General features: G+C 47.5%; 1 protein-coding gene across 2 annotated transcripts in view; it reads left to right on the top strand.

Annotated features, from left to right (window-relative positions):
• Positions 1–20,869, top strand: part of LOC119375576 (mediator of RNA polymerase II transcription subunit 17) — a 212,086-nt gene that overhangs the window by 116,352 nt on the left and 74,865 nt on the right. For both annotated transcript variants that reach the window (XM_037645791.2, XM_049420479.1), the window contains exon 7: positions 456–712. In XM_037645791.2, the coding sequence (XP_037501719.1) occupies positions 456–712 (257 nt within the window). The remainder of the gene's footprint in view (positions 1–455; positions 713–20,869) is intronic.

Below are 20,869 nucleotides of genomic sequence, written 5' to 3'. Positions count from 1 at the left end.
CGAAAATATCTGCGCCGTAGGCTTTTTCATCTATGACGTCAGGGATTGCGTCACCAGAGTTCTTTTTGCTCTTGACATATTTCCACATTTCCTTTGGATTAGTTTTAACTTTGTGTCCTAGAGTGCAAAGAAACTTTTTATGTGCGTTGCGCATCAATCTCTCTATTGTTTTGCTCAGTACCTTCATCTTTGCAAACAGTGTAGGATTCTGAGAGTGGCAGTGCTTACGAAAGGCTCTATTTTTTCTGTTTATTAACGTACGAATCTCTTTAGTAATCCATGGTTTATCGTTTCGGCGCTGGGAAGAAATGACACGCGAGGGAATGAAGGTTTGTGTCAAGGACAATATTTTAGTTTTAAAAAGATCCCACAATGCATTTATGTCTAGGCACGAACATTGAGCAAGATGAGCAAGATGCATTCTTTTCACATGGAGATGTTTGTTGTGCACGCAGACACGGAGACCATAGCGAGTGGTCAGCTGAGCATCAACCTGCCGCAGAACGCCTTTTCCAGCCCCGAGACCCACTGGCAGCAGCGTCTGGAGGCTGCGCAGAATGTGCTCTTCTGCAGGGAGCTCTTTGCTCAGCTGGCACGGGAGGCTGTTCAGCTGCAGCCCTCCATCCCCAACCTGGTCGTGGGCAACCAGATCACTGCCGCCCTCTTCCCAGGCGTGCAGCTCTGCATTGGTCTCTGTCACCGGACACTGCAGGTGCTGCACGAGTGGAACCCCGTCATAAGAGACTTGTCCCTTACGCAGGGTTCTCATTTTTTTTTTATTAGCCCGTATTTTGATGTAGGCACACTGCTGTCACTTACACCCAACAGTCTGTTACAGCCAGGGTTATATAGAAAAAGTTAACGTATTACTGCTACTGAAAAAAAGTAACTTCTGCTGTTACTGCATGGTCAGAAATCCTAATCAATGCACCTTCGCTGCACGAACCTACAATAGCAATTTTATAAAGCTCATACTTATATTTCACATAAAAGTCCTAGCCCAAACAATTTTACCCAAAGTACAGATTTCACATGAATAATTCGCACAACTGCGCTGTACCTTGGCAGTACTATAGTGGCCTTAAAGGGGCCCTGCAACACTTTTTCAAGTAGCCATGGAATAGATTCACTAAAGGAGCTTATTTTTTCGTGAATCGACCACCGCAAAAATTTTTAGAATCCATCCAGTACGAGCGGAGTTACAAAGATTTGTTGCACGCTCTCATTGCTTTCTCTCTTCTCTCGTCCCGACAAAAGCGCTGGAAACTAAGCAGGGCGGGGTGGCACGAGTGAAAAAGGTACGTAACGTGTGCCTCGTGAGCTTGAGCACTTTTTCCTTTTTTTTCTTTGAACGCGCGACATACTTATACAGTCGAGCCCGACTATATCGAACCCGTTTATATCAAATTATCCCGTATATCGAACAATTTCTAAACACGGTAAATTTACATTGAGAATATATAGCAAAAGTTACTGTTACATCGAACGAAAATAGCAACGACAACCGATATATCAAACTCCATGTGCCTCAAAAGTGCCCCAGCAAGTTGGCTTTCCCTCGCGGTGGCGGGGAAAACTGCCGGCGCCACCCTAGAAAAAGTGGTTTAGACCCGGTTGTGCACGGGCGAACACCCCCCTGCAAGAAATGATCCTGGCCCGCTCGCAGCGCTTACAGCCAATCAGAGGCCGTCGTGCTTTCTCCGAGGCGCGGAGGAGGTAGAAGTGAGCGCCATTTTTTCTTTCTTTATGCTTGTGTGCCTGCTGCTGCCTGTTTTCCTCAAGTCTTCATTCAGCGTGGTCCGTGCTGGTGGTGTTGCCTGTTGGTGCTCTGTGAACTTTATTGGCGCGCTGTCGTCATGGCTTGTGCAAAGAGGCAGATTTTGCCGTTCGCCGCGAAACTCGAAATCATAAATCGGGTTGAGCTCTTTCTGTGTTGAGTAGATCGTGGGCAGTTGTCACGAAGGAGACAATCCAGAACTGCTTTAGGCATGCCGGCTTCCGCATGCCTGGTGATGACACCCCAAATTCCGATGACAGCACTGAAGACACCGCAGGTGTTTCCGCTGAAGTTTGGAGCGAGCTGGCAGAGTTCCCGGGAGCTATCGACGGATCGACATTCGACGAGTTCGTCAGTGCGGACGATGATGTCGCCATCATGGGTGAGCTACAAGATGAGGACTACGTTGCAGACGTTGTGCCGACCACGAGCCAAAGCGACAGCAATAAAGAAATTGACGATGGCCCATTGCCTACATCCTCCGAAGTGATTAGTGCACTTGCGTTGGTCCGGCGCTATTGCGTGAATATGGAAGGTTGCAGCCTCAGCTGCTCCGACTCGTTGGGCAACGTGGAGGCGTGCGTGCTGTCGCAGGCAGCGAAGTCGTTGACACAGAAGAAAATCCAGGACTATTTTGTTCCAAAGTAGGGCACGCAAGTAAGCCACCACATTAATAAAGTACTTTTCTTATTGTTATGTGACTTTGTGTCAAAATCCTATAGCGGGCCTATATCGAATTATGCCATATATCGCACTAATAAACGTTTTTTGGTGAGTTCGATATACCCGGTTTCGACTGTAGTGCGATTGCGCGTGCGTGCAAGCAGGTGATAGCCTTCCGTGGCGGCCGCAGTAACTACCGAGCACGCCATGTTCAAATCAGCCAGTGGCGTGGAACTTGTGTCAGTGACGTCGTAAGCATCATTTTTGTCGAGAGAAGAGGAAGCACTTTTTAGCCGACTTTGAGAATTTATTGTAAATCCCAGGCCATGTGCTGTGCTATAATGTTTGGCTCGCGTGCTCTTGGAAGCCTCGACTACTGATCAGCAGCGTTTTCTGACCATGCTGAAAAAGTGTTGCAGGGCCCTTTTAAGTTGCCTGTTACATGTGATGATTTGTGACTCTGTGGCACATGGGGAAGCCATTTTTCGCAGTGGGTATTAAACAAAAAGTGATTGATTTCATCATCCGCAAAGAAAACATCACTGAACAAATTTGCAGTAATTATGACGGTGTGCTTCTACTTACAAAATAAATGCACAAATTTTGTAGCAATAAAGAAATGCTTAAATGGCATAAATCTGGGGGAAAGTGTTTGCGCACATGAACAATTTTTTTTCAATTTAACTTGTATAATTACTGCATATATTGTGATTGTGCATGTGAAGGAGTTCAGGGTTAGCCTTCCTCGCTCAGGAATTCAATAACCAGAAATGCAGTTGCATTTGCTGATAGCGAGAAGCAAAAGTAATTTTTGATGCTGGGTTTATAAGCAGTGCTAGAGTATTGCAGGGACAACATCCTGATGCAACTACAAATTGCTGGATGTAAGCAACAGCTGCATTTCAAAGCCCGTCATTGGACAGCTTGACTCGCTTCTTAGCAAATATGTCCGCACCTATGCTAAAGAGGAGCTGGACGGATGCGCTATGTGGTACTTGTGTATTCACTTTCAAGAAGAGGTGGTGAATGTGCGGAGAGTTTTCCTTGAGCCCGCTCATTGCGATGTCATGCAGCACCAAAGGTACCGAGACAGTCGCTCATCTTCAGTTGACAGTGATGTTGAGAAAGCATGTCCTAAGAGGTCATCCTCCGTTGTGTTGGAGCTCGCAGCGTGTCTTGATGTCCACAAGCCAAGAAAATCTCGACAGCTCGCTTTTGACGATTACGAGGACGACATTTCACTTCACTTCATCGGCAGTCGACAACTTGAACCTTGATAGCAAGGTAGCCGAAGCCATAGCAGATCCATTCAAGAAATTTCGGCAATTTGTTCCCCATTGCAATTTTCCCTGCACAATAAAGCACCCCATGCAGGGTCGCTTTGTCAACGTTTGGCTGACCGACAGCTGTCCACTGCTGTGACACAATAACGTCGGAGTGAGCTCTGGGAAAGTGGCTCCTGCAAGACAAATGAATTTTGTGTAAAACTTCTGGGTTACTTAAAATAAAAAGTAATGAGTAATGCGAGACTTCACGTTACCGAAAAATGGTAACCTAAGTATGTTAACTAGGGATGGGCGAATATTCGGGTGTTTCGAATATTCGAACGAATATTAAAGAATTTGAATTCGCTTTGATATGAATTTGGATTATTCGAAATGAACGAATATATGTACGTTTGACCGCACATAACACCCTGTAAAGGTGGTTTCACTGCAGCGTCGGGTTGCTGTACCGTGAAACCACCTTTCCAGGGGAAATCTGCACTGCCGCGAAGCCGCACTTCAAGGTTAAGTGTACATATTTTTTAAAGTTTAAAAGCGTGTTATATGGGCTTATATGCGCTAAGTGCAGTAATTTTTAAATTGTACCGTATTTTACCACTTATGACTTGCACCCTACTGCTATTCAAAATTTGATACTATTCAAGGTTTCTTCCACTTCATTTCAAGACAAAAAAGTGACATTCACCCATATCTAGTTCCAATTCTTAAAAATATTGTGCAAGGGTCATGACGAAAATGCTAATTTTTCTTAATAGTATGTGGTGAGTACTATTCGAACTATTCGATTTGAAATTATTCGGCCAAATCACTATTTGCTTCGGATTCGCTTCGAACCTCACATTTACTGTTCGCCCATTTCTAATGTTAACCATTACAGTTCTGTAATAGTAACGGGTACATTACTAAGTTGCTGAAAAAAGTAACACGTTACCATTAATGCCGTTACTTGTAACGTGTTACCGCCAACACTGGTTATAACGGGGCCTCTTATCAAGAGGCTTTACTAGGGTGACCACCCGTCCCACGACTCACGGGACTGTGATGGCTGTTGTCTTGCAAGAGATAGCAAAATGTTCAGAAATGGCCCTCATTTCACACTTCATTATTATTGCTTGGCAGCCGTTCAATTTTGTCTGTCCACCCTGTTTGAGGACATATTAGCTGCGAGCACTCGAGGCTTCAGAAAAATTCATATAGCCGCGCATGTTACGGCAATGATGAATGTTTTTTAGCCAGAAATATGACTTCAAGAAAGTAAAACGAGCGGTGTTGTATGCACAGTAGATTCTCATTGAATGGAACTGAAGGGACCAGGAAGAATATGTTCTGTTTAACTGGAGTTCTGTTTACTGAGAGACCAACAATGGTGCAGGATTCAAGTATTAAACTGGTCAAGTTAGAGGCAGTTGTTCCATTTAAGTGGAATTTCCGTTTACAGAGAGTCAACTGTACTTACCAGGCTCTTAAAACTCTGCAGTGCAAAGCTATTACCCACTTCCTGACTGCTACTAAACTATTTTGCCAGTGTCTGGTGCCACAAAGAAAAACACAGACTGTGCGAGGAAAACTCACACAATATTTATTTTTCCTGTTTCATTCTGTAGCCAGCTCTCTTAACAATATTTGAGCAGGGTGTGCAGCTGCTCAAAGCATTCTTCTGGGTGCAGGCCTGGGTTATTATGGGTTTTGCAGAAAGCCCTGCTTCCCTCCTGCCTCCTTTTGCATTTTGATCACTGCGAACATCACAGACCTCGCTGGTTTGGCCTCGGGTCTTGTTAATGAACTACTTCTTCCCATCTAGCTTTTCCTCGCAGTCCATATGTGCAGTGGGCCCCACGTTTTGGCGCTAGCCCGCACGTCGCCATCAGCTGTTGGATGAGGTTCCGTAGTTCTGCAGTGGCGCTGCTTTTTGCCATGATTCAGCTGCTGTGCCCTCATCAAAGTGAATCCCTTTATAAGAGAAGCGTACCGGGGAGCAGTTTTTGTCTATCTTATCAAGGGTCTCGTATAAGAAGAGCACCAAGTTTTCGCTTCATATGCAGTCCTTATTTCACTGAGGGCCCCTACAACTAAAATGGGCACAAAAGAAGGCTACATACTGTTGCAGAACATTTTATTTTTTTATTTGTTTTCAAACTACTTTACTGGTGAAATCGTTCTCCATATTTGTTTGCTTCAAGGCTGTGTCGGTACAGTCGAACCCGGGTATATCGAACTCGCCAAAAAACGTTTATTAGTTCGATATATGGCATAATTCGATATAGGCCCGCTATAGGATTTTGACACAAAGGCACATAACAATAAGAAAAGTACTTTATTAATGTGGTGGCTTACTTGCGTGCCCTACTTTGGAACAAACTAGTCCTGGATTTTCTTCTGTGTCAACGACTTCGCTGCCTGCGACAGCACGCACGCCTCCACGTTGTCCAACGAGTCGGAGCAGCTGAGGCCGCAACCTTCCACATTCACGCAATAGAGCCGGACCAACGCAAGTGCACTAATCACTTCGGAGGATGTAGGCAATGGGCCATCGTCGATTTCCTTATTGCTGTCGCTTTGGCTCGTGGTCGGCACGACGTCTGCAACGTAGTCCTCATCTTGTAGCTCACCCATGATGGCGACATCGTCCGCACTGACGAACTCGTCGAATGTCGATCCGTTTCGCGGCGAATGGCAAATTCTGCCTCTTTGCACAAGCCATGACGACAGTGCGCCAATATAGTGACACCACGGACCCGAGCTAACGGGGGGCTTCGACCCCTCCCACGCCTAGCCGTGCGGGGCTGTGCCGTGTCCGGGGAAAAGGGGATCCTGGGGGTTGAAATCGGCGGTCGCCCTTTCCTATCCCCCTCTCTTATCTTTTTCTTTCCTTTCTGTCCTGTCTCCTTTTTCTTCAGTCACTTCCCCGTTTTCGTAGGCGGCTCGGGTTAACCGTGTATATGTGTCCTCTCTTGGACATAATATATTAGGTTATAGCGGCATTGTACGGCTGGCGTTTGCAGCCTTACATGTTAAGTGCTGCAGCGTCCCCTTGTTGGACTCCATGGTGGGTGGCCGCCACTGCTGCCGAAACACACACATTTATCATGGAAACAGTTCCATTCCCCCGCCTCCTTGATCGTTACCCTCACAAGAGGGTGCGCACCGACGAAATACTCAACTCTTTGACCCGTCCAACAGAAACGTTCCCTAAATTTCATGTGCTCCACAGCCAGAACCCCGAAAAACTAGCAAGAACTATCTCTCCTTTCGTAGTTGCAAAATCCTTGACCGAAGCCTTTGGGCCGGGCTACAAGGTAACCAAAATGGCAAGCGGTGACCTTCTTCTCGAGGTCCCAGCTAAACAACAGTACGAGAAACTCGGCAGTCTCGTAACACTTGGAACCGTACCCATTTCAGTGTCACCCCATAGGTCCATGAACAGCTCACGCGGAGTCGTTTCGGAAACCGACCTCATCGACCTGTCTGAAGATGAACTTCTAGAGGGATGGAAGAACCAAAACGTGACCCATGTAAAGCGGATCGTTATTAGGAGAGAAGGCAAGGAAATCCCCACGAAACATCTCATTCTTACATTTGCATCCAGTGTTCTTCCCCAAACCATTGAAACAGGTTACATTAAATTAACTATCAGACCATACATTCCTAATCCCAGACGTTGTTTCCAATGCCAGAGATTCGGCCACGGATCATTGAGCTGCCGTGGTCATCAAACATGTGCTAAATGCGGTGTACAAGGCCACATATCCGACAACTGTAATGGCGCACCGCACTGTGTCAACTGTAACGGCGATCATCCGGCGTACTCACGCGCATGTCCAAACTGGCAAAAAGAAAAAGAAATCATCACACTAAAGTACAAGGAGAACATTTCTTTCCGCGAAGCCCGTAAAAGGTGGTCGCCATTTCACACCACACCGTACGCTGATGCGGCGCGCCGGGGGGCAACGTCGCATCGGCCTCCGCCACTCCCTCGGTCCACGCAGAGCGAACCGTCGGCTGTGGCGCCTGCCCCCAAGGCGGCAGTAGTTAAGTCTACTCCGCCAACTCGCAAAGAGAGCCCGTCGACTCCAGGGTCATCGGGTCTCAAGGCCTCGTCTCACCAGGCGAGGCCCGAAACTCGAACAACCAGCTCGCACGTGCGGGCATCCAGTGCCTCCCAGGAGGCAATGGATACTACTTCGGCACCTCTGGTGCCGAAAGATCGGCGCAGCTCCCTGGAGCGTGCCAAGAAAACTAAGAAGCCAATAACGGGGCCGGAGGACGGCCCTGTTACTTGAGTTCCAACTCCCCACCTAAGCAACCACAACTCCCGTTTCGTACACACAGCACTACCTTAGTTTCATCATGAACACTCAAATAATCCAATGGAACGTGAGGGGCCTTCTCAGGAACCTCGACGATGTTCAAGAGCTTCTCCACAAACACAAACCAAAAGTGCTGTGTGTACAGGAAACACACTTGAAACCAATGCATACTGACTTTCTCAGACAGTACATCATCTTCCGCAAAGATCGCCAGGATGCTCTCACATCCTCTGGCGGCGTTGCTATAATAATAGATAGAAATGTAGCATGTCGGGTATTGCAGTTGCAAACGCCCCTGGAGGCAGTGGCCGTTCGCGCTGTGCTTTTCAACAAGCTCATAACTATTTGCTCACTCTATATACCCCCACACTACCAGTTACACAAACACGAATTTCAGGCCTTTATTGATGAATTGCCAGAACCATACCTCGTCCTTGGCGATTTCAATGCACACAGCAGCTTGTGGGGGGACTCTCGCAGCGATGCGCGAGGCCGTCTCATTGAGCAGTTTCTGTTTTCCGCTGGTGCATGCCTGCTCAATAAGAAGGAGCCTACATTTTTTAGCCTTGCAAACAGGAGTTACTCAGCTATCGATCTTAGTATTGTTTCACCCACCCTTTTACTTGATTTTAACTGGGACGTCATTCAAAATCCCTACGGGAGCGACCATTTTCCCATACTCTTAAGCACGCCAATAGAAAACGAATCTCCACCACAGGCTCCCCAGTGGAAAGCTGATGCAGCAGATTGGGAGAAATTTGGAACTCTTACCCGTGTCTCGTGGGCCGAGATGTCGTCCTTGGAAATTGGTGCTGCTGTTCAGTTTTTTACCGCTTTTATTATTGACGCCGCTTCAAAATCCATTCCTCAATCAAGTGGCATTGCCTCCAAACGTCGTGTCCCATGGTGGAACGACGATTGCCGGAATGCTCGAAAAAAGCAAAACAAAGCGTGGGGGATACTCCGCGACTCCCCTACTGCTGAGAATCTTATCAATTTTAAACAGATCAAGTCCCAAGGCAGGCGAACACGCCGACAAGCAAGAAGAGAGAGCTGGCAGAAGTATTTATCAGGTATTAACTCCTATACAGACGAGGCTAAGACGTGGAACAGGGTAAATAGGGTAAGAGGCAAACAAACACATTCACTTCCTTTAGTAAATACAGATGGCAACAGTCTGGAAGACCAAGCAGACTCTCTTGGTGCACATTTTGAACACGTGTCCAGCTCTACGCACTACTCCGACACGTTCAAACGACACAAAACAACTGTAGAAAGGCAAAAGTTAGAAAGAAAATGTGCAAAAAACGAATCCTTCAACGAACCATTCAACTTAGCTGAACTGCAAGCAGCGCTTAACTGCTGCAATGAATCTGCCCCAGGATCTGACCGTGTTATATACCAAATGCTTAAACACTTACCCTACGAAACACAGAAAACTCTCCTCTGCCTCTATAACGCTGTATGGACTTCCGGCGAGATTCCCTCTGCCTGGAAAGAGGCCATTGTGATCCCTGTTCTAAAACAGGGAAAGGATCCATCTAATGTTTCCAGCTACAGGCCCATAGCATTAACAAGTTGCCTTTGTAAAGTATTTGAGAAGATGATTAACTGCCGCTTAACACACTTCCTAGAATCAAACAAGCTGCTTGATCCATATCAGTGCGGCTTCCGAGAAGGTCGATCCACCACTGACCACCTCGTACGTATTGAGGCACAAATTCGCGAGGCTTTTGTCCACAGACAATTCTTTCTCTCAGTATTCCTCGACATGGAAAAGGCATATGATACGACGTGGCGCTTTGGAATACTGAGAGACCTCTCACACTTAGGCATACGTGGCCGGATGTTAAATATAATAGAAAGTTATTTGTCGAACCGCACATTCCGTGTTCGTGTGGGCAATGCGCTGTCACGATCGTTCGTGCAGGAAACCGGCGTTCCACAGGGTGGTGTGCTCAGCTGTACACTTTTCATTATAAAAATGAACTCGTTGCATCTTTGTATCCCACGCACCATGTTCTATTGCACGTATGTTGACGACATCCAAATAGCGTTTAAATCTTGCAGTCTCGCGATTTGTGAGCGGCAGGTCCAGCTCGGCCTGAACAAGGTGACCCAATGGGCAGATGAGAACGGGTTCCGGTTCAATCCACAAAAGAGCACCTGTGTTCTCTTTTCTAGAAAGAGAGGCCTCCACCCAAATCCCGAAATTGACCTGCAGGGCCAGCGGTTACCTGTAGAGGTGGAGCATAAGTTTCTGGGCGTCATTCTGGAATCTAAACTCACCTTTATAGCACACATCAAATACATAAAAAATAAGTGCATGAAGGCTATGAATATCCTAAAAGTGTTGTCACGCACTTCATGGGGCAGTGACAGGAAATGCCTAATGAACCTGTATAAAAGCCTAATTCGAACGCGCCTAGACTACGGGGCCGTTGTTTATCAGTCTGCAACACAGAGCGCCTTGAAGATCCTTGACCCTGTTCACCATTTGGGCATCCGTCTCTCTACGGGCGCTTTTCGAACGAGCCCCGTAGAGAGCCTCTACGTTGAATCCAATGAGTGGTCGCTCCACCTGCAGAGATCCTACATATCGTTCACATATTTTCTCAACGTGCACGCAAACAACGAACACCCCTCACACTCTACTGTCAATGATTTGTCTAGCTCTGCACTTTTTGAAAATCGTCCTTCAGTGAGACAGCCCTACTCACTTCGTGTGAGGGGCCTAGCTCAGGAAGCGGGTGTGCCAATTCTTGAACACTGTCTAATGGCTCCCACTGCAAAACTCCCGCCGTGGCAGTGGCAGCGTATTGACTGCGATATATCTTTCGTGGAAGTTACAAAACACGCGCCTATTACACATATCCATGCATACTTCCTCGAACTACAACACAAATACACTTGTCCAGAATTCTTTACAGACGCCTCCAAGTCCAATACTTCTGTATCTTATGCAGCTGTTGGTCCATCCTTTTCGGATTCCGGTATTCTGCACCCTGATTCAAGTATCTTCACGGCAGAAGCTTACGCGATAGTTGCGGCCGTTAAACACATTAAACAATTAAAACTACAAAAGGCAGTTATATACACCGATTCCCTAAGTGTGGTAACAGCCCTCAAAACTCTCAAAAAACACAAAAACCCAGTCCTCATCTCCCTCTACACACTCCTATGCACGGTCTACGCACTCGAACAACATGTCGTAGTGTGCTGGGTGCCAGGGCACCGCGAGATCCAAGGTAACGTGTTGGCGGACCAGCTAGCTGCATCCGCCCACGAAAACAGTCCTAATACATCAGTAGCCGTCCCTGTTATAGATCTAAAACCCTTCCTCAAAAGAAAGCTCAGGGCCTTTTGGCAGAGTACATGGGATAGGCACAAGCAAAATAAGCTACACCTCATCAAGCCACGGCTTGGCATTTGGTCACCGGTATCAAAGTCACGTCACACAGAAGTCACACTTTGCAGAATTAGAATAGGACATACACACAGTACACACGCACACCTTCTGTCCGGTGGTGACCCACCCATGTGTGAAAAATGCGGCGCGCCACTTACTGTCCTGCACATCCTGCTTCAATGCACGCATCTAGAAGATATTAGAGAAAAACATTTCCCATCATACCGCCAACATCTCCCACTTCACCCTTCAATGTTCTTAGGCAGGGAACCTATTTTTAAACAAGACTCGCTCTTTCGCTATTTCAAAGATATACATAGTTTTGATGTTATTTACTCTGGCAACCACAGCACGGCTTCTCTCCAGAGGCCGCTGCTGCGGTAGTTATTTCAAGGAAAAGCACTGGCCTCCCTGCCTTTGGCCTCAAAGGCCTTGAGGAGGTATTCGTGCTCGCAACGTACCCTCATTATTTTATCATTACGACCTCTTGTTATTCATTCTCTGTGCACATGTTTCACGTCACTCCCATGATTTTATTACTTATGTTTTACCCGCCTTTAGCGCGAGGAATTTTAGGCTCCTATACAGCCACTTAACATAACCATTGTTCACTTTCCCTATCATGTCTTGGCGCTCTTTGGCCATCAATGGCCCTTGCGCCATTAAACAACATATATTACAGACAGTGCGCCAATAAAGTTCACAGAGCACCAACAGGCAACACCACCAGCACGGACCACGCTGAATGAGGACTCGAGGAAAACAGGCAGCAGCAGGCACACAAGCATAAAGAAAGAAAAAATGGCGCTCACTTCTACCGCCTCCGCGCCTCGGAGAAAGCACGACGGCCTCTGATTGGCTGTAAGCGCTGCGAGCGGGTCAGGATCATTTCTTGCAGGGGGGTGTTCGCCTGTGCACAACCGGGTCTAAACCACTTTTTCTAGGGTGGCGCAGGCAGTTTTCCCCGCCACAGCGAGGGAAAGCCAACTTGCTGGGGCACTTTTGAGGCACATTGAGTTTGATATATCGGTTGTCGTTGCTATTTTCGTTCGATGTAACAGTAACTTTTGCTATATATTCTCAATGTAAGTTTACCGTGTTTAGAAATTGTTCGATATACGGGATAATTTGATATAAACGGGTTTGATATAGTCGGGCTCGACTGTACCACTTTTCAGCACAGCTTCTTCCAGCCTACTGACAAGCTTCTGGCCTCTGGGCCAAAGCGTTATGTGCTCACAAACTTTCTCTTGTACTGTCGTGACCTCACCGGAAGTCATTGGTGGTGTACAGTCAGTACAGTTGTTGTCAGGCACCTCCCCGGCACTGTCTTCACCTTCATCCTCTTCCTGTGCCATACGGATTATGCTCTCATCAGAAAGATCTGCAACAGCAAAATTGTCATTGGCTTCAATGGAGTCCTGAAATGTGCAAGACTCGCAAACTTACTCCGTATGATTGGCCGTGATTCTGGCTCCTCAGCAGCATACTGCAAGTCTTCATCTGCAATGTCCTCCTCTGTCTCTTTCTGGTGCAGATTTAAACCTGCTTTGCGGAAGCAGCCTCACACAGTGTCGTTCTCAATGACATTCTCAATGCAGCTGTCGTTTTCAGTGTCGTTCTCAATGTCGTTCCAGGAGCCAGTGAGCATTTCAGTTGGTGTCCTCACATTTATGGTTGTTTTGCGCTTCGGTAGCATGGCAGACAGCAGCCGTTGAACCAGTGTTTGGCTCTGACAGCACTTATAACCCTTTGATCTAGAGGCAGTAGCAAAGATGGTCAGCCTGGAGGCAAACAGCTCAACTGAGCGGCTTTCAATGGTGGTAGTTTCACACGTGATGAACAGTTGTCTAGAAACATCAGATTTCTCCTGTTTTTTCATTGCCATGTTGCGATCGAAACTAGCGAGCCATTTGTTCAATACTTCAGATGTCATCCATGCACCCTGGTTTGCTTTGTGTTCAACATTTATCGAGTAGTTGTTTAGGCAACGTGGCGTTTTAGATTTGCCTATGACTCGAACTTTTCCTTTTTCAGTTCCATCCATATTTGTGCAGAACTAGCTGTAATATGCACTTCTGACTTTTGCCTGTGCCTGCAATCATCATTAGATAAAGCAAATGCATTTCCAGGGAGCACATATTCCGGACCTCGTACAGATTAAAGATATCACAAAGCCTTCCACCCCCTTAGCAAAGTTGGCAACCTCTCGTTCTTCCATTGCCTCACGGAATTTTCATCAACAACTTTGCTGTCGCCACAAACAGAATTGTAGCTGGTGCCATGCCGGTGCTTGAACCTGTCAAAACACCCTGGACTGGCCTCAAACTCAATGCCAAGATCAAATGTAGGTTGTTTGTTGCTCTTGCTTGAATTAAGTGTCTGTTGAGTGGAATGCTCTTGCTTCGTGCATCCTGCATCCACACAAGAAGCACCTCTTCTTCTCCACTGCCAGTTGGCAGTGAGAAAAAAGTCACAGTATTGCCGCAACGACGAAGCAATGAATGCAATAGCACTAAATTGAAATGTAACGCGAAGAACGGAAAGCAGCTCGAAATTGCCAGCGTGTCAACACTTGAAGCGCACTGCTCAAACATAAAGCAGGACGCACGAAACGAACGAACAGGTACACACAGGACAAGCGTGAACTAATTGTCACAGTTGTTACTTATTTCTGTTTGAACAGTGCGCTCCTTTCGCAAACGTGGCCGCTGCAACGAGTGAAGTGACCTTCGTATCCCCCGCTCCACCCCACCGGCCTCCCCTTCTTTCCTCGAGATAAGCGCACGAAGGCGACCACGCCCTGTAGGGCGAAGAGCAATGGCGTTCGCAGGAGCGGGGTGAAGACCACACATGGCGCGATGTGCGCCACTCACGCACACCGCGCCATCTATGTGGTGACTAAGAAAGCATGCTGAAGTAAGTGGTGTATATAAATAGCTTGCTGTTAGCAGGCTGGAAGACGGCACTGTTTGTGGCTTAACCATCTAATGCCACGCGCTGCGAAGTGAGAGGTCGCCCATTCGATTCCGCGCGTCGGAAAGTTTTTCTGAATTATTTTTTTTTGGGGCATTTATATATATATATATATATATATATATATATATATATATATATATATATATATATATATATATATAATATATATATATATATACACACCAAAACAACAGATGTTTTCTAGGTCCGGTGAAATATTCACAGAAACAGTGAAATTTTTCTTTTCTGGCGGCGATGACGTATGCCGCCAGAAAAGAAAAACTGCTTCGCACGCTCGTCTGTTTGCTGTTTCTGTATATATATACAGACGAACCCGTTTATAACGAACTCGAAAGTGTCGCGAAAAGTGGTCGTTATATCAGTAGTTCGTTGTATATGGACTCGCCCTTAAAAACGTGCGCTTAGCGGCCAAGCCGTTTTTTTTTTAGCAAAACTTTGGTCTGGGCGAGCTGGTTCATCGTCGGACTTGTTTGGGGCAGCGCTAAGAACACACGGACAAAGACACATAGTAGACGCCACGGGCGCTGACTTACAACTGAACTTATTGCCTTTGCCAGTGCATTTATATGTGCCATAATCGCTCGTTGTGACAGCCACGTTGCCCGAAACTAACAAGCAGCGATAAACAACAATCTTAACAATCTGTTTAACTATAGCAGAGGAATTTCACATGGAGCATGCGTGCAAGAGAGAGAAAAAAACCAAACAATAACAACGACATAGTAAAATAACAACCAACTGGCGACGCTTCGCGTGTAAAAGCATAAAACGATGAAAGATCACATGACAACAAAAGGAAGTGCAAGTGAGAACCACGCTAAATAAAACCTTTGAGATAATCAATCTCAGCGTCAGACAAAACGATTGAAGGCCTGCTAACGCAGTTGTCACCCTGCCTTATGTATGAAAAAGGCTTCCATGATTTCGCGCTCAGTTTTATCTTTCGCTTTCTTGAGGAACTGTGTACGATGAAAATCAGGGGTACAACCACAGCGTTTGCAGTGCTCACCCAGGAATCCTCCAGTTTGATTGCGCACGTTCAAATTATGCTCCCTAGCTCTCTCGTTAAAACATCGGCCGGTCTGACCGATGTAGCGGCGACCACAACTCAGGGGAATGCTGTAGACGACATTAAAAACGCACATTGTAAACTTGTTCCGGTGTTGCGTGACGCAAACACGTCGCTTCTTACTGTTAGTCAAGGCACACAACTTTGAGAGTTTGCATGGAGCGGAAAAAACAACCTGGACGTTGTGTTTCCTTGCTATTCGTTTAACCCTTTGAGGGTCGAATTTTTTCGCAAAATCCAGTCCAAAAATGTGTAATTTTTTTATTGCTGAAATAAATTCTTCAGACGATTCTATTTAAGAAAAAAATTGTCTAAAATTTTTTTTCGTGACCGTAAAGTGACAAAAAAATCAGTTTTGTTGCTACATACATATGGTTTATTCGTAGTAAAATCAAGCAGAATCCTAAAAAAAAGAAGCTTCACAGTTTTTTATGAATAAAAATTATGCATTGTATTAAACATAGCTCACAAACATACAAAAATAAGCGTACCAGACTACGTTTCCGGTTAAAAACGCTCGTGCTCAAACACTAAAACTTTTCAGCGTGTGATAGTCTTTGAAGCATGGCTCCCCGCGCACGCGTTTCAGATGTCGCTCCTTGATCGTCATCGGAGTCTGAACTCGTCAAAACTCCTCGTCTGACGAACTGAAATCCAATGAATCAGATTCTGATCGGCAATTGGGGAATAGTCCGCATCGGAAGAATCGCTGCTCGACTCACCGGCAGCAGCGCAACCGACGCGCGCTTCCATAGCGTGAGCGAACTGCGTTAGTGAGCGCACGGAAGAAAACTCTATGGTTTTGCGCCCGTCCGGAAAGCAAAACGAGTGAAAAAGCTGCAGTAATACTTCGTCTTATCGCCAACAAGACGTAGTTAGTTTTTCCGAGAACCCAAAACAGGAAACGCAATCACGGCGGCGTCGTTTGTGTAATTTAGCGCCGCGCGGAAACAGATGTAATCGCGCGCCGGGGTGCAATAAATGAGAGAGTAACAGGCGGTCACCCTTTGAGAGATTAGAAACCAAACAGCCATCCGCTCTGCGGGCGCAAGAAGCGAAAACCACCCGAAGGACGAAACCGAAACGAGCCGGACCCCGTGCGCGCGTTCTGATGCGAGACTACAAGCCGCCGCGCCTCTTTGGAAAGAAAACAAAAAAAGACGGAGAGACATTGGCGCATTAAAAAAATTACACGAATTCCCGAAGCGTGGCAGCACATTCCAAGCAAGAGAAAAGGGAGAAGGCGCGCGTTTGAAACCAAACCGCGCCGCGGGCGCTCTCGGTTGCGCAAGCGATAGCCGGCGCGCGGCGCGCCATTTTGCGAAGCATAAAAAAAAGCAACAACGGAGAGACATCGGCGCATGAAAAAAATTCCACGTATTCCCGAAGCGTGGCAGCACATGCCAAGCAAGAGAAATCATCGAAAAAGGCGCGCACTTTAAACCAGCTGCACCGCGAACGCGCTCGGATGGGCAAGCGATAGGCGGCGCGCCGTTTTGGGAAGCGAAAAAAAAATACAACGGAGAGAGATCGGCGCATGAAAAAAATTCCACATATTCCCGAAGTGTTGAAGCACAGGCCAAACAAGAGAAATGATCGAAAAAGGCGCGCGTTTTAAAAATAAACGCTATGCCGTACATGTACGACGAAAACCCTTTGGTACCAGGAAGCTTCTGCCGTACATGTACGGCGAAAACCCTGAAGGGGTTAATATTGTGCGACACTTGGTGTATATATGGGATGACCTTAACCGGCATGTCCGCTTTGTTAGGCTTGTCGTTTGCTTTCGGACGTTTAATATTTTGCAGGAGGGACTCACAAACGGCAGTGATAAGTTCTGGGGGGTAACCCGCACGCTTTAGTCTCAGAACTTGGGCACAGAAATTTTCGGAAAGAGCATGACTGCAAGTCTTATTGAGGGCCGAGTTCAAGCAGTTCTTTGCGATATCACGCTTGACAAGCTTCGAGTGAGCGCTACTGTGCGGTAGTAAGGCTTTTTTCGATCTTGGGTTGTATAACCAACAGATATGATTAACAGAAAAACGCAACCTAACATCCAAAAACTGAAGCTCATTGTTTACAGGCCTTTCGAAAGTAAACTTAAGACCTTGCCCTTCATTCTGGAATACACTGACAACATTACTAATCACTGCATCAAGGTCAGAAACATCTTTCAAAAGGACCAAAAAATCGTCAACATACAATGCGCGGGTCTTGCAACTTTGCTTGGATGCGGCTTCCAACAACGGACAGAAAAATATCGCACAAGACTGGAGCGACCGCCGAACCTATACAGATTCCTTGTTTCTGTACGTAGAATTCGTTGTTGAACTCGACCACGGTAGAACCCAAATACAGTTCCAACAATGTTAAAAATTGTTCACAATTAACACCAGTGGCACTTGAAAACGCGAGCTCTCCATGATCATCGATCCTCTCGCGAATAGCCACGAACAATTCCTTATGCGGCACAGAGTAGTAGAGATCTTCTATGTCAATTGAAAACCCGTTGAAATTGCCACAGTTCAAACCTTGTAAAAGTTGGACGACATCAGATGACTTCCTAATGACGAACGGGTCGTCTTTCACCAGTACTCGTAGCTGCGTTTGTAGGTAGCCGCTAACCAGACGCTGCCAAGTCGCTTTTTCGGAAACAATGGCTCGAAACGGGGCCTCAGGTTTGTGCGTTTTTACCGTGAAAAATATTTCCAGGACTCCCTTCTCTTCTTTCTTCGCTCGTCCTCTGATGCTCTGAAGGTTGAGATCATCCAGGGCTCGGAGTGCGAGGCGTTTCTGTTTCCGAGGATCGAACGAAACCTGCCTGAAATTTTTCCTTATTGCCGACAAGGCCTTCTCCTGAAAGAGAGCGTTCGGCATTATGACGAATCCTCCTTCCTTGTCGGCCTCTAGAAGGCTAGAGGCCGACAAGGAAGCGACAGCGCCCGTGGCGTCTACTATGTGTCTTTGTCCGTGTGTTCTTTAGCGCTGCCCCAAACAAGTCCGTTTTTTTTTCTTTGTGCACTTTTATTAAAGTGCTAACAACCCCTTCGGTGACAAGCTAAGCCTCTTCGCGTCGTGAAGCGACGCTGGCTGCGTGCTGACGAGTGAATTAACCGCCGTTGCAATGAGCCGATACCGTTTCACCGAAGCGCGGTACCGCGACGTGGAGCCGATCATCCCTGGCTAGTTGCGTGCAGCGCGTCGCCTACTCGGGTCGCGGAGTCACTGCCGGGCTGCTTGCTTTATGCCGCATGCGCGCGTTTGTACGTTCTTCGTGCCTGCTTCACTCCGGACCGTGCACGGGTGCGGCGACTAGCCTCTTCGTTCAACGCGGCGAAAACAAGCATTTTCCAAGCAACGCGCACTTTACGTCTCCGCGATGCTCTCGCGGCCCTGCACGACGATGCGCGGCGCACTTCAGTTGTCACCTAGTCAGACACGCAGTATACGCTCGCTGTCAGTGCATCGACGTTTCTCGGTGCCCACGCGGCTCAATAACAGCGAGCTACTTTCGTTTCTACAAAGCGACGCGCAGTTTAAAGCGGTCTCACACGACGCGGCGGTGGCGAACTTGCGAACGGCAGCATGGCTCATGGCGCGCCCGTACCGCCGTCAATCCGCAGTGTACGGCGTACTTCACACGCGCAGCCGAGCAGATATCTACAGATGACTGTGATAAGGTTGTCGGCTATAAGTCATAATGGCACGTTCATCGACGGCCGCCACCTCGCCTTCGCTCTTTTCTGATGCTTATCCGCGAAGGCATCGCCGCACTCGCGCGGAAGTCGTAATCACCGATCGCCCGGTCTCTGCCGTTACCGAAAAGACGGACGACTTTTCGCGGCACATTCGACGAGTTTAGGGACGCAGTGAACCTTTCTGCGATGGAAAGTTATCGCGGTTATCACTTCTTGCATTTATGCCTTCTTGCGTTCCAAGGCATTGTTTGGTTCATCGCAGGTGGTCGTAGCTGCAGAGAACGGCGTCAGGAAAGTTACTGTGCGAAAGCTGACCGCAAGGCTTCATGCTGCCTACTATATTTTTCCCCCTCACTGCCATTCTACCACTGAAGAAACGCCTGGAAAGTGTGCGACGTCGCTCGCAGCGTCCGAAATCTGCGTGCGGTGCGGGGCACGCGCGAGCGCGCGCCCCTGTCACTCTTTAGAAGGCATGTTTTAACTTTTTTTCGCTTCGTATGCGCCATGTTTTTACCGCGACCGTGTCTGAAGTGTTCGTTGTAAAAGTAGGAGGCTTTGAAAAATGTTCGCTATATCTGGACGCAGCTTCAATGGTTAGCGTAGGAAAATCGTAAGTGCACCCAAATATGGTCGTTATAACCGATAGATCGTTATGTGTGGGATCGTTATAAGTGGGTTCGACTGTATATATATATATATGTATACATACATACAGTGCATGACGACGGCGACAGAGACGGCACAAATCAGCCGAGACTCTCCATATATAGTGGAACCTCGTTAATGCGTACCTGCCGGGAACGCCGCATAACTACGCACTAAACGGTAGTACGTATTAACCGCCAAGTAAAAATTTGCATCTCCTCGCGTACGCCATCGCCGCCAGAAAAGAAATACAGTGCCACAGCAAATATTGCCTAAAGTACCCATTGCAAAGCCTTTTCTTTCTTTTTGCCAAACTGGAGAAAAGATTCTGGTACTCTCGCACGACCGTCCGATAGTGCCGATAGCGCTCGGTGGCGACGCCAAGGAGCATTTCGGAACTATTACAGGGTCCAGTATACGCAGTGACCGACGTAGTGACAGAACAGACAGTGTCGGCTTTCCGTGATATATGTGTGAGCGTCTGTACCGCGATCTGCTACTAAACGAAAACTGACGCAGTTCCAGTGAAACGCGGTACGGCTGCGTGGAGCCGATCGTCTCCTGGCTAGTTGCGTGCAGCGTGTCGCCTTCTCGGCTCAAGCCGTCACTGCCGGGCCGCCGGGCCGCTTGCTGTACCGCACGTGCGCATTTGTCGTGGGAGTGCTCTTCGTACCCACTTCGCTCCAGACCGTGCACAGATGCGGCGATGAGCACAGATTAGCTTGTTCGGCTAACGCGGCGATGACGAACTTCCTGCAAGCGATGCGCACTCCGCGACGCTCTAGCGGTCCTGGCAGCGGACGGAAGCGCGTTTGGGTGGTCGCCCAATAAAAGCGTGCAGTATGGTTACAACAGCACTACGCTTGCTGAACCGTACGCGTGCGTTTAGCAGGATAGCGTCTATGCAAAGAGGTTTGTCGTCGCCCACGACTAGCAATGCTCAACTCCGCAACAGCAAGCTGCTTTCGTTTCCACAAAGCGGCGCGCGCTTGAACACGGCCCCGCACAACGAGGC

This window comes from Rhipicephalus sanguineus, chromosome 11, assembly GCF_013339695.2.
Source record: "Rhipicephalus sanguineus isolate Rsan-2018 chromosome 11, BIME_Rsan_1.4, whole genome shotgun sequence".
Lineage (NCBI taxonomy): Eukaryota > Metazoa > Arthropoda > Arachnida > Ixodida > Ixodidae > Rhipicephalus > Rhipicephalus sanguineus.
This window is presented reverse-complemented; position numbering and strand designations above follow the sequence as displayed.